Genomic DNA, 13,663 nt, shown 5'->3' on the forward strand with positions numbered 1-13,663 from the left:
AGGTTTGGGAAATGAGAAATTATGGGTAACTACTTTGGACTCATTTCTATGGTAACAAAAAGTAATTGTCATTAAATACCAGTTATACTGAGGCTGTACCTGGTAATTATAGATTTTTATGCCCAGAAACATAAATAAAACCAATAAATTTATTCAAAGGCCTATGACTGTTTACTTATACGTGGCTCTATGGAATACACCATGACAAGCACCTAATTAAGAAATGCAAACCCAACGCAGAGTTTCATATTGTCACATGGAGATGGAGAGTCTGTTTTTCACATGCAAGGCGACTGGCGCATCACCAGGGCTCAGCAGAAAACACAGTGGGGTACGGGTGGGGATAGAGGCTATCTCTTCGGCAAAGGAGATGCTTGGGAGGAGGAGGTGGCAGAGAGAGAGCGCCAGTGCTGCAGTGTGTGGGGACAGCCACGTCTGCTGCCGGACAGTGAGAACTGCCAACCATCATAGACCGGCTCGGTCCGTCACCCCCAATCCCTGAGGCCTCCCAGCCTTCCGCCCAGGAACTGCCTTGGCGCTCCTGGCTCTAGAATACCAGAATTACAGCGTTCACCCCTCAAAGATCCCAGATCCCAGATCCCCCTAGAACTCTTCAGAGATGCTCAAATTGCATCAAGAAGTCATACCATTTTTTATTGTGATAAAATACACATAAAATTTATCATTTTAATCATTTTTAAGTGTACGACAAAATGGTATTAAGTACATCCATAATGTTGGACAATCATCACCACCAACTATCTCTAAGAGTCTTTTCATCTTATAAAACTGAAACTCTATACCCGTTAAACAATAACTCCCTATTTCCCCCCTCTTCACTCCCTCTGGAAGTCACCATTCTACTTTCTGTCTCTATGATTGTGACTACTCTAAGTATTTCATATAAGTAAAATCATAAAGTATTTGTCTTTTGGGGTCTGTCTTATTTCACTTAGCATAATGTTCTCAAGGTTTGTCCAAGCTGTACCATCCTTGACAGAACCTCTCCCCAGTGCTTCTACTAAATGATGAGAAATGCCTTTCACCCCATTTTCCTCTTCCAAGAGGGCCTGAGGGGACCAGAGGCCAGGGGAGAGGAGCGTCTTGCCCCAGGAGAGGAAGGTGCAGGAGAGCAGGCACAGTTCGATGGCTGGCTGGCTCTCTGTTTCCGACAAAGGCAGGATTTGGAAGCAGGGAGGGGCCTGGCTGCACATAAGACCCTGAACATGGCTCTTCCTTTGCAGCCTCAGTTTCCCTGAGCTCAAATGGATATAATAAAAACTGACTTTCCTTTCTCAAAGAGCTGTGGTAATGATCAGATGTGGCTTTTAAGTGTGATGCCCTGTATGATAAAATGTGGTTGTGAACCCAGAGTTCACCGAATCATTACAGCAGCTCATCACAGCATTCAGGTCACTGCAGCGGAAGATCCAACAACTGGGGTTTGGAGGCCCTGCCGCTGAAAGTAAAGGGTTGGGAGCTGACGGCATCTGGTGAGGGCTTCTCTGCGTGGGGATTGTAGCTCTGCACCACAGCTCAGTTGCTAAACACTGCTGTGGAGTTTATTTATTCACTTGGAAAATACATGTCAAACGTCAGCTCTGCGCTGGGCACCGTGCTAGGCTTGGGGGACACAGGTGAGCAAAGCCCTGACTTCGTGGGGTCTAGAGTCCAGAGGTGGAGACAGTCACCAAACAGTCACACAGATAAGCACGTGACTACAAACTGGGGCACAGCCTATGAGAGGACAGCGCAGAGCACTCTGAACGGGTGTGAGGGGAGACCTAATTTATATTGGAGGCTCTAGGCAGGTCTGTCTGTCAGGTGGCGTTAAACCTCAGACCTGGACTGAAGAAATATCCAGTGTTATTGGAGCACTGTAGGTGAGACGGGGGGTACAACTGTCCTGTGCTTTTATTATATTCCATATTATCATTGCTATCTACTGTTACAGCATCTAGCCATTCTAGACAGCGACCAGAGAAAGCACTATGGCTGCTATAAACTTGAGGCCCTCCAAACTCCTCCCGGAAGCCAGAGTCTGGTAGCATAGACAGCTCGTCTCTCCACTTTTCCTCCTCTACTCAAGCTAATTGGAGTAGATTTTTATCATCTGCAAGCAGAGAAACCTTAACAAAGAACCAGAGTTGCTCACAGAGTTGCTGTGAGGAATAAAAGAGGTAAGTGTGTGAGCATCGGATGCAGCTCTGGGTCAGCGAGCAGAATTCTGGGCACGACCTTTCTAAAACATGCCTTATAACCCTAACACCACTGGGGCCCGGAGGCGGTGGATGGTGGAGGGAGTGAGGGGTGGAGGATGAGCAGACTCTCTAGAAAAAAGTTCCTTTGGGAAACACTGAACCTTATTTTCCCCTCTTGGGATTCCCGTTTATTAGCATGTTCAAAACTGAAGAATCCTATTGTAAAAGAACGTGTTTAAATTTGCTTAAATGTGCTTTCCACATTTCTTGAACTCCAAACCCTTTTCTCCCCTGTAACACCTGGGCAAGTCCCACCAAACCGTGGGACACCTGCTGTGGTCGGCAAAGGGGTTCGGGGAGGGGCTGGCCTACAGGACCTCTCAGGCACCCTGGAGGTCTCCATTCAGAGTCTTGATTATTATGTTTCAGTCTCCAAGTCTTCAGTGGTGAATTCTCATGATTGATAGGCTCTTTGTTGCTCCTCAGGGCTATTTTAGCAACCGGATTAATGCATGTGGTTAGAGATTTTCTTCAACTTTCATAATGAGAATCACATAGTCTCACTAGGAGAATGTTGGGCTTTTGGCACAGAACCATTTCTGAGGGGTAGAGCTCCTTTATCCTGAAATCACCAAATCACAAAATTTGGAGCTGGAGGACAAAGCTAGGAAGCAGTTAGTTCCCAGGACAATTCCCACCGGCCACACAAATCCCAGAGAGAGGAGGCGTTTTGGCCAAGGTCATAGACCTCTTTCCCACTGGTCATCCCTGGACAGCAGACGGTGACACGACACAAATAAGTGTGTGGAGTGGAGAGTACTGACCTCTCCCTGACCATTGCCACTCTTGTAATTAAACAGAAATGTTAACATGAATCAAATGGCCCTTCCACCACCATTATCACTAACAGCGCATCCTGCCCAGGGATAGTGGAGAGGCATTGCTCCCAGGCCTGCAGCAAGCCGTCAAACCTGCCAGTGCTAATGAACCATCACTTGAGCCAGTTAAAAGAGGAAGCAAATTGTCTTTAATTAAGGCATCATGCATATCATGGGTTCTCTCCAACTGGTACTCAGGGGTACTAGGAAGCCCCTCTGGACCCAGTTGTCACATTCTGGGAAATCATTAAATCAGCTCTGTCTAAAATGGACCTGACTGGGTGTCAGGAAATGTGGATTCTGGTCTAAGCTCTGCCACTGATCTTGGGCAAGTCCCATCTCATCTCTGAGCCTCAGTGTTTTCAGTCAAGTCATCCCTTTCCTTCTCTCATATCCACCAAACTCTTTTAGAGCATCTACTATGTGCTGACCTCTGCTGACAGGCACAGGGGACACGAGGACTATTAAGGCTCAGTCCCTTCCCTCTGGTGGCTTTAGGACCAGTGGGGTCTATGCCATGGGGTAAGTCGTGTTCAATAGCCAGGCCTGTGGGAGCTGAGAGAAGGGAATGACCAATTCTGTTTTGGAGGTTTGGGGAATATTTTCCAGAAGAGGCACAAGCTGAGTTGGAGCAAGGGTTAGTGAGATGAGGAAGGGACCAGAAGGCTCTTGACAGGGAACCTTTAAGAAGGTAAGCGATCAGGGACCAATAGGAAAAGTTAAGGGAATGAGGCTTTCCTTAGAGTGGCCAGAGCAACCACTCTCGGATAACAGGGTGGGAGATGAGGCTTCAGCCCACACAGAGCCTTGCCTCAGAGCTGAGCAGTTTGAATGTTACCTTGAGTGTTGTGGGACTAATCAGTTTTAAAGCTGTATAGTTTGGGCAGTGAGGTTAGACAGTCAATGATTTACTGGTTGTACGACTTTGGCAAGTCTGTTGCCTCAGCTGTGAAATAAGGGTAATCACACTGTCTCTCTCACACGAGTCAATGTTCTTTCAGCAGATGGTTCCCCGGGCAGTGGAATTTTCAGCTGTAAGTTATGGTGCTAGGCCAGGAGAAAGATAATTCAAGACAAGAGAGTATGAGTGAGTGTGGGGCTAGCAGGGATGCCCGCACCAGAGACATGCTGTTCATGTGATCCGGGATGCCACTCTCCTTCATTAATAATCTCCGAGAAGAAACACAGAAACCAGACAGTAATCACTATAACCACCATATGATATTCTACAAAGCACATTTGTCACCACCATGTCTTTTAAAGCTCACAGGTGCCCTGCCAGGGAAATAATTATTGTCTTAATTATGAAAGAGAAACCGCAATGCATCAGAGAGGGAAAGTGAATTCCCCAAGGTTACATAGGAAGTAGGTACCAAAACTGATTCTAGGTCTCCTGACTCCTGGTCCAGCAAGCTCCAGCAAATGACCTCAGGTGGCTGTGCATGAAACAGTCAAGGCCCATCAGTCACATTCTCAAGAGCTAGGGTGAAACTTCCTCTAATGAACTCAAGTGTAAGTCTGAAAATTCTTCCTCAAAAACATATCCCCTCTTGCTTCTTGCTTCCACACCACCATTGACGCATTCTCCCCTGTCCCTCACCTGTAATTGCCCAGGTAGACTCCATCAGGGTTGAGCATTGGTGCAATCTTGAAGACCAGGTGTTCCCGGAGGACACGAGCAACAGGGTGCTGGCTTATGAGGAAGTCAATGATCCCTAGGGAAAGAGAAGTATCTAGGTTAACCTCGAAGTGTTTCAAGAAGGAGGGAGCACATCTTCCTGAGCTTGGAAAAGTCAGAGCTCACCAGGTGACTTTTGGACTATGTTGTTAGCCACTATGAGTGCACAGCTGCAGACTGCCCAGTGAAGTTTACAAGTTATACCTCTGTTTCCAAGAGACAGTTCAAGACATAATATTGAAGCTCACGGGCTAGGGGAGAGAGCATGCCCTGCTGAAGAGGACAGGGAGGGCTTCCAGGAAAAGACCGCATGTGAGCTGTGCCCAGGAGGGCCCCCTGGGTTTTGATAGACAAATATGGGGAGAGGCAGGATAACTCAGGGCAATAAATTCCGAGTTGCTCCCTAATGGGCACGCTGTTGGCCAAACGTTGGCGTTGGATTGGATGATTATGGAGTCTGGGACCTTAGGGGTCTCAGTCCTCATGTTGCTGATGGGCACACCCAGAGCAGAGAGGAGAAGCCACAAGAGGAGAGGGAGGTTTTATCAATGACCCCAGCTCTGCTCCTTTCCCCACTTCGAGGGTCCTTAGTTCCTAGACTCAGGGCTGACTGCCTTTTCTGCTTTCTGCTGGTACCAACACCACCTCCAGGCCACCAGACTTAGAAAAGCTGAATTTCCCAGGATTCTCTTCCCACAGTCAGGCAGTGTCACTCATCTCTGCCTCTCTTCTCAGCCACCATCACATCTAACCTATATGAGAACCACCACATCTGGCCTAGGTAACAGCAACCACCTCTGGACTGTACCCTCATCACTGCAGCCACAGGGACCTTCCTAATGTGCAGATCTCATGCTGTCCCTGCCCTCCTTTGTATTCTGGCAATGGCCTGCATATATCAATGCGGGGAAGGGGTGGCGAACGACAGCTCTCAGCCCTTGCCCTGTCCCTCCTCTTCTTCATGTTCCTACTTATTCATCAGAGACCTAAGAAGAAATAAATAAAATGGAGCTCTGGCCTTCCACAAAATGACTGCAATGCTGGAAAGTGGTAGGAGAGTACAAAACCCTCCCAAAAGTGCAGAAGGAGAACTCCTGTCCTGCTGCAGAGAGCAGGAAAGGCAGCGAGGAGAAAGAGGCTTTTGAGCTGGGCCCTGAGAGATAAGTAGGTTTTTGACAGCCAGACAGGAGGAAGCAGCAGGGTAACTGAGAACAATCTACACGCCCAGTGGCAGGCACTTAGCTCTTGGGATGATAAGTCACTTCACGGCACATTCCAGAGCTGCTGTGACCAGTGAGGGACAACTGAGGCTTTTCATTAGGCCAGGGCTGAGAACCCATCAGTGGCTGAGAGCCAGTTGGACATCATTTACTTCTCAGCCAACACCGTGGTAGACCAGATGCCCTAATTTATTTGTTGGTCTTCATATTAAAGTTGTAGTTTGCCAGTAAACAGGCAGGGTAATGATGCCAGGCACCCTTGTTAGGGGCTAATAATTGCTTAATCTGTCCACTAATTGACCCCAGCTCCCAGTGGCCCTCCATCAAGGACTCAGCCTGTGCTCAGTGCCTGGCCATGCTGCCTCAGAGAATGGCTTCTGGAAATGGAGGAGCTCATTGTGAGCCATCCTCCTTCACAGATCAGCAGATTAATTGGGCTGCTGATCAGGCAGCTAATAAAAGAATGAGAGAAAACAAAGCCAGACCAGAGGCTGCAGCCATCCAGGGTGAGAGTGGAGCAAAGAAAGGAGAGGGTTTACACTCATCTCTCGCCTTGAGGTCAGAGTTCAACAGGAATCTTTCCCATGGATCGGGAAGTTTGGGAGGAGATCTTTCACTTTTATTTGGTGTAGGGAGGGGGTGCTAAGTGAAGAGGAACATGAGAAATGCCGGAGAAAGGAAGACTGGAGAGGAAATGCCGTCCTTCAGTATGGGCCAAATGCATTGCATGGACAGAGCAGAGTGTGGACCTGGGGACCTGCGTGTGAATCCTAACTGGTAACCAGCTTTCTCTGACCAGTTTTCTCATCTTGATAGAGAGTTAGTAACACCTAATCTGGAAGATGGCTTTGGACTAGATTAGAGCTCCTGTATTTTAACTGCCTGGCACCACACCTGAATATTGTGATGGGCTTTAATAAATTCACTTAGATCAAAGGTTGAAAGGCAGTCAGGGTAGTGAAAGACAGAATGGATGTTAGAACTGGGAGTCCTGGTCTGTGAAGGTGACTAACTACGGGACCTGAGGACAAGGATACTGAACTGGAGAAGCCAATACACTAGCAGTCAGAGAACCTGGCTTATCTTTAAAATTAGAAGAAAGAACTCAGTTATTCCCACGGGTGCAGCCCACACCGACAGTCTATGATTCCATCTATTTTAGTCCTCTCCCCCAAAGTGGAAGAATCCTCATCTGTCAAGTAAGGAGAATACTCTCTCCTGCTGGGAGACACCATCCACCCCCTTAAGATCGGTCTCTATCTCTTCAGTAAACAGGTTTGTTTCCTTTGAGCTGGTACAATCAGGAAGGTGAAAGAAAGCAGACCAACAGGTGAAGGCTGGAGGCTAGAGAGACTGGAGGAGGAGGAAATGTCGTGACAGAGGATATGAAATTAGCTGGGTGGCCGGCAGATATCACTGTCTTGTGCCAACCTTGCCTGGCCACGATGACCTTCATCCAGCAAACCAGACTGAACATTCATTGTTGTTATTTCTCCTGGTGTGCTTGGTTCAGGGCAAGGCATACAGCAGGTGCCGAATAAATGCTCATTGGAAGATTTTTCCAGGAATTCATTCAACCTGGACAAACTAGAAGGTTAGCTGAACTGATAAGCATTCATGCCAAGATATATGAGAGGCTCCTGCTCATAGGGGTGCATGGCAGGGAGCAGCTCCCCACTGCTCCCACCACAAAAGTCTCTGATGGGAACAGTACAGGGAGTCCTGGGAACCCAGGGGGGCTCCTGACCCAGCCTAGAGGTCAGGAAAAGGCCATGGAAATTTACAGGATGAGTAGAGTGAGCCAGGTGAGAGAGGTGCCAGGGGAGGTGTCCCAGGCAGGGGAAGCCATACACAAAGGCAGGGAGGTGAGAAGGAAGACAGCCTATTTGCTAACAGAGCTCTGCAATCCCAGGGTGCACAGCTCCACGATTAAAGACACAGACCCTGAAGCTGGACTAGCTGTATGGCCTTAACCGCTCGGTCCCTCAGTTTCCTCATCAGTTAAGAAGAGAAGAATAATAATAGCTACCTAGTGGGTTACTGTGAGGATCTCAGTGAATTAATGTAAGCCAAGCTGCCAGCACATAGGAAGTGAGCTGTTTACTCACTGCTCTTATTTGGTTTGGCTGAAGGTGTGGGGAATGGGAAGATGTTGAGAGAGAAGCAGGAGAGGTAAATGGGGACATGCTGGTCGAGCTGAGGTGTAAGATGGGCACAGAGAGCCACTGCAAGGCACAGGGTCAGAGCTGGGCTTTGGAGAGTGCCCCCTGGCTGCAGTCTGGAATGTGGTTTGGACTGAAGTAATGGATAGATGTCCTGAAGGTGGACAGGGTGGAGGTAGAGGGCAAACACAGGAGAAAGCCAGCAAACATAAAGAGGCTTGCAGTCAGGAACCAGGACCCCACATGGTGGTGACTCTGCAGTGACCAAGGCCCAGAGAGCCACGAGGATGCAGCTAACGGCAGGGAAGCAGTGTGGATTGTGACACTGATGGTGTCAGGATGGTGACGCTGATGACAAGACTATTTGTCTACCAGCCCCAGAAGCATCAGAAGTTTTTGCTTAAATCACACAATCCTGGAGAAAGGTGACTCGAAAATGACTGAAATTAAGTTTCTGGCCCCTGGCAGAATGTGGCCTTAAAATGGAAACCGAGTTCAGTTTTAGAAAAGTAAGGAAAGTTGCATTTCTGGCATCTCTGAGTATGGGGGATTGAGGCTTGCATGTGCCGTGCGAGTCTGTCTTCCCTCTGAAGCTTTAGGAGGGGAAGGACAGCTCAACCTCTTTACCATGATTTTGTCAGTGCCCAGCTCAGCTCTGGGACAGGGAAAGTCCTCAGTAGGTATGAAAATGTGAAGGTGTGAAAACGAAATGAATAAAAATGGACCAGTGATGGGCACTGCATGTTCTGCAGCTTCATTGAATGGTAATTACATCGGCTCCATTTTTGCAGACAGGTAAACAAAGGCAGGGTGGTGACCTCAGCTGCTGAGGGTCTCACAGGGGCCTGGCTGGGATGCAGCCAGTTCTACAGGTTCCAAAGCGATGTCCTTGCCTTTAAGCCAAGATGGGAAGAGCCAGGAGTCTATTTGCATGTGATTTGCAGAATGATTTACATATATGCCTGCATGGTTTTTCTCTAGAGAGTTCTGTGTGAGGTTTATGGATACTGTTCTCTGCTAAGAGGCAGGACACTGCAGTAGGAAGAACCCAAGCTTGAAGCAAGACACTTGCAGGGGTCAGGGGGGGGGTCTCTGCTGGGCCCAGATTGTGGGTCATGTGGCAGGAGCCACTCTAGCCCCAACCTGACCGGATACCAGACCCCTGTCCGCCCTCTGCCAAGCCCAAGGGCCCTAAATGATGGAATCACAGACAGTCTGGTCCTGAAGAGCCTGAAGTTCACAGACTCTTCATTCTCCTCCTCCCATCCCCAACTCTGCAATTTCACAGATGAAAAGACAACTCGGGGAAGCAAAAGGCCCCACGACATGACAATCCCTTAGTGGATCTAGTGTCACACTCTAGTGTCACACACGTGTGAGGCTGATTGGGAAGGGGAGGGAGGACAAGAGGAGGACAGGTGAGGGAGGGGGTGGGGGCAAAGCAGAGCAGGGGAGGGAGGGAAGGGCAAAGGTCACCACTTCACTGTGGGAGGTGCTAAGTTGTGCCTGGTCCTGGTGGTTGTGAGTGTGTGTGAGTGTGTGTGTGTCCTCCCCACTCCTCTCCCTGTTCCCACAGGACAACCCTGAGGAGTGAGCTCCCGGAGGGAGACCCCCCTGGTGGCCCCCTGGCCATGCTGAGCAGGGCTCAGTGGACCCTCGCAGCAGCTCCTGGAGGACCATATTGCTGCTGCATTTTACAGGCGGAGAAGCCGGCTCTGGGAGTTGAGGACTTGCCAAAGGTCCCCAGCTGGGAGGTGAAAGCGGTAGGACTCAAACTCGGCAAACTCAGGCCTGCCCAAGTCCAAAGCCTCAGCTGTGACCACTGCCCCTGCCGCCTCCAGAGGGTGGTGTGCCTTCCCCCAGGAGCACTCCACAGATGTGGGCTTAACTGAAGAGGACAAGTGCTCTGCAGATGGAACTTTCCAATGAGAGACATCCCAACAATTCCAGGAAGCGTCAGTGAAAGAACATTCACTTGACCAGGAGTGAGACCTGAGGTCTAGTCCTGGCTGGACTTCTGACTTGCACCGTGGTCTTCCCAGTGTGCAGATGAGGAGGGTTCAGCTAAATGACTCAGGAGGCAGCAGGGAAGGCGGGGCACACAGTACAGAAGTCACACGCCTGGGTTCGGGTTCACAGTAAGGATCAGAGGAACCATACCTGGCACCTGCAAGGTTCTCCATTAGTGCTGCCTCCTCGCCTATGAGTGACTTATTCAGAGCTTACTGTGTTCCGGGCACCATCTTAAATGTTTTATGGATATTAACTCATTTAATCTTCACATCAACCCTAAGAGGCAGGATTTCCATTATTACTTCTCTTTTGAGATAAAGGGACCAAGGCATGGAGAGGTTACAGAACATCCCCAAGGTCATCCTGGACGAAGCAGGGCAGCTGGGCTTCAATCCCAGGAGGCGCAGCTCCAGAGACCCAGCTCCAGGGCAACACGGGCGCGCCCTTGACCTCTCATGCCGTAGCTGGGAAACGAGGACAGTTTGACCTTGTAGAGGCCATGAGTGGGGTTCAGGGCAGCAGAGAGTGACTGAGAATCAGCCATCCCACCACCAAGGAGAGCCCTGAGGACATCAAAGCCCTGCCACCCTAAATGCCACCCCTACCAGAGCTCTGCCATGACAGGGCTTTACTCTGCTCCCAGCAGCAGGTGCATCGGCAGCTCGGCCGCAAGAACCGTGGTCCCAGCCAGATGGGGACAACCAGGCCCCGCGTGTCTGTCTGTTCTCCACTCAAGGTCACCAAGTCAGTTAATGGGAAAAAGATTTAACAAAATTTAAGGTACCTCAGCCATCATCCTTCTAGGCCTTCTGTCCTTCCCAGAACAAGGTGGGCTGGTGGGGTAGGAGGGGTGCAGATCCAGCTAAGGGCTGGTCTGCAGGGCTGTGGTCTGGGCTGTTCCCAGCAGGCTGGGAGATCCTTGGGAAAGAGTATGCCTCAGTTCCTCACGGGCAAAGTAGGGGAAAGATGCCTGTCTTAAGCTGCCTCAGGAAGGATGAACTGTGTCTCAAGGGACAATGAGAGAGGTGGGGAGATGGGCCACAGTGCCACATCTGACATGAATTAGCTGTGTCACCCTGGGTAAGCCACTCACTTCCCTGAGCCTCCACAGTCTCACTGTCACATGCACAATGTTGCGGGGGTGGCCAGAGCACTGTGTTCTTCCAGGCAGGAAGCTTGGCCTTCTAGGGCTTCCTATCCCTGAGGGGGCAAAAAAGCAGGTACAGGCTTGGGAGAACCAGGTTCAAAGCCCCCTCCCGCTATTTACTGCTGTGAGACCCGGAGGCTTCTCTTTCTGAACTCAGATTTAGCATCCCAGAGCCAAGACAGCATTTGTTCTTCACAGCAGCCCCGTGAGATAAGCAAGACAATGTCCATTTTACAGATGTGGGGGATGACACTCTAAGATCCAGCCCTGGGCCTCCAATACCTCAAGTTTAAAGGGAGAGCAACAAATACAAATCAAATGCTAACGAATCAGGGCAATGAAGATGACCATTGGGTGGCCCACGATGCAGGCACAAAGCAGGGGCTGAAAGCAGTGGCCAGAGGACCCACAGTGGGTACTGGAAGTGAATCTTGGGAGGTGAGGGGTGTTTGCCAGGTGACAAGGAGTGGGCCTGAGACCTCCCAGGCAGAGGAGCAGCAGGTGCAAAGGCCCGGTGGTGGGGAGAAAACTGTTCAGGGATTAAGCTGTGCAGGGCTGGGATATAAGGAGACTGAGGCCACCTGGGAAGAGCCAGATCATGGAGGATTGTGACCATTTACCTTGAGAAGGTGGTGGGAAGGCACTGGAAGGCTCTGCCAAGGAGCAAACATTGATTGAAAGCTCACAGAACAGCACGGAGTCTATCCACTCAGCATGGCCAGATTTCTTTTGGGGAAAGCAGGGTCAACAACAGAGAGAGCCCTGGAGAGCTATTCAGCTTCTCTCTGCCTCAGGCTTTGCCTGAGAAATGGGATGGTGACCCTGCGCTCGGTCTGTGGCCCACAGAGGAGGTGGGCACGGGAGTTGGGCTCCCAGAGATGAAAGTATTGACAGTAAGTCTACTGTCTTTTCACAAACAAGGACAAAACAGTTGCATCCGATCAGCTGGGGGAACAGGGCTGCTGCCAAGTTTAGTAACTGGCAGATGGCTGCCAGCAAAGGAGTTGGTACAACCAGGAGGGACTGGGAGAGGTTATTACAAGGACAGTGCTGGGGAGGAAGGAGGAGGGAAATGAGAATGCCATGGAGTCAGCTAAGGTGCCTGGAGCGGGGGCCTGAGACCCCTGCCCAGCTCTGCCTCAGACAAGCTGCTTGTCTTTGGGCAATCACTCCCTCTCCCTGAAACTCAGTCTCCTTGTCTGAAACAAAGAGGGAGACGCTGTGCGGAACACAGCCCTGTAAAGATATGAATGGGGCGAATAAGCCCCATGTTTGTTTGCAGAGTGCCTTCGCACTTACAAAGCAAATTACCCGCTTCATCTTCTCAGATCCCCATGGGGAAGGGGTGGCATCTCCTGGGGGCCTGCTGTGTGCCAGGCACCGGACTGGGTGTCTGTTCGCTTTCATCTCCTGCCAGCGTCACAACAGCCTTCACAGATCAGTATGACTGATTTTACCTTTAAGGAAAGCAAACTGCTAGGAAGCGGCGGAGTCAGTATCTGACCCCAAGACTGTCCGACGGCAAAGCACGGATACCCGCTGCCTCCCACGGGTTGTTACCACCTCCGTGGGCTTTTTCATATCCCTTCGACCTCATGGTCATTTTGAGACTAAAATAACCTCTCTAAACTTCAGTTTTCTTATATGTAAAAATATAGTTGATATTCATTCCTATGACATAGAAAAATTAATACAATCAAGATAAAGCAAATAACTTAGATGACATTAACAAAATAAATAACAAAATATGTAAAGTGCTTAGAAAAGTGCTTGGCTCATACATAGTGTCACATATTTTATACGTAACAGACCTACTAGAAGGTAAAAATGAAAAAGTACTGGCGAGAACGTGGGATAGGAGGAGCTCTTACACACTGCTGGGGGCAATGTCAAGTTGTGTAACGTTTTAGAGAGAAATTTGGAAACAGCCAGTAAAGTTGAAGACACACGTATCCTATGACCTAGCAATTACATTCCAGTTGTACACCTTAGAAAAATATTTGCACATGTGCACAGGTAACAGGTGTGTATCACATTTGTGTGATACAAATATGACATTTGAATCAGTACTGTTCTTAAGAAAAATCAGTGTAAACAACTAAATGGTCCATCTTCAGGAGAACAGACAGGTAAGTCAAGGTATAGACAGAAATGGAATAGAACACATGGAGAGAACAAGAGAACTACAGCTATACTCACCAACACAGATGCTGGGCAAAGCAAGCTCCAGTGCATACAGAATGCTGCCATTGTTAAAAAGTTCAAAACAAGCAAAACTAAAAATGCATTGTTTAGGAATGCTTACATGTATAGTAAAACTATTAAGAAGGACAAATACAAAATTCAAGCTGATGGTTAGTTGTG

General features: G+C 49.2%; 1 protein-coding gene across 1 annotated transcript in view; it reads right to left on the minus strand.

The window, feature by feature from the left end:
• AGBL4 (ATP/GTP binding protein like 4) overlaps positions 1-13,663 on the minus strand; it is a 1,086,468-nt gene that overhangs the window by 101,780 nt on the left and 971,025 nt on the right. Inside the window, exon 8 of the mRNA XM_032494231.1 lies at positions 4,680-4,794. Coding sequence (XP_032350122.1) covers positions 4,680-4,794 — 115 coding nt within the window. The remainder of the gene's footprint in view (positions 1-4,679; positions 4,795-13,663) is intronic.

The sequence above is a fragment of the Camelus ferus genome, chromosome 13 (assembly GCF_009834535.1).
Source record: "Camelus ferus isolate YT-003-E chromosome 13, BCGSAC_Cfer_1.0, whole genome shotgun sequence".
Taxonomy (NCBI): Eukaryota; Metazoa; Chordata; class Mammalia; order Artiodactyla; family Camelidae; genus Camelus; species Camelus ferus.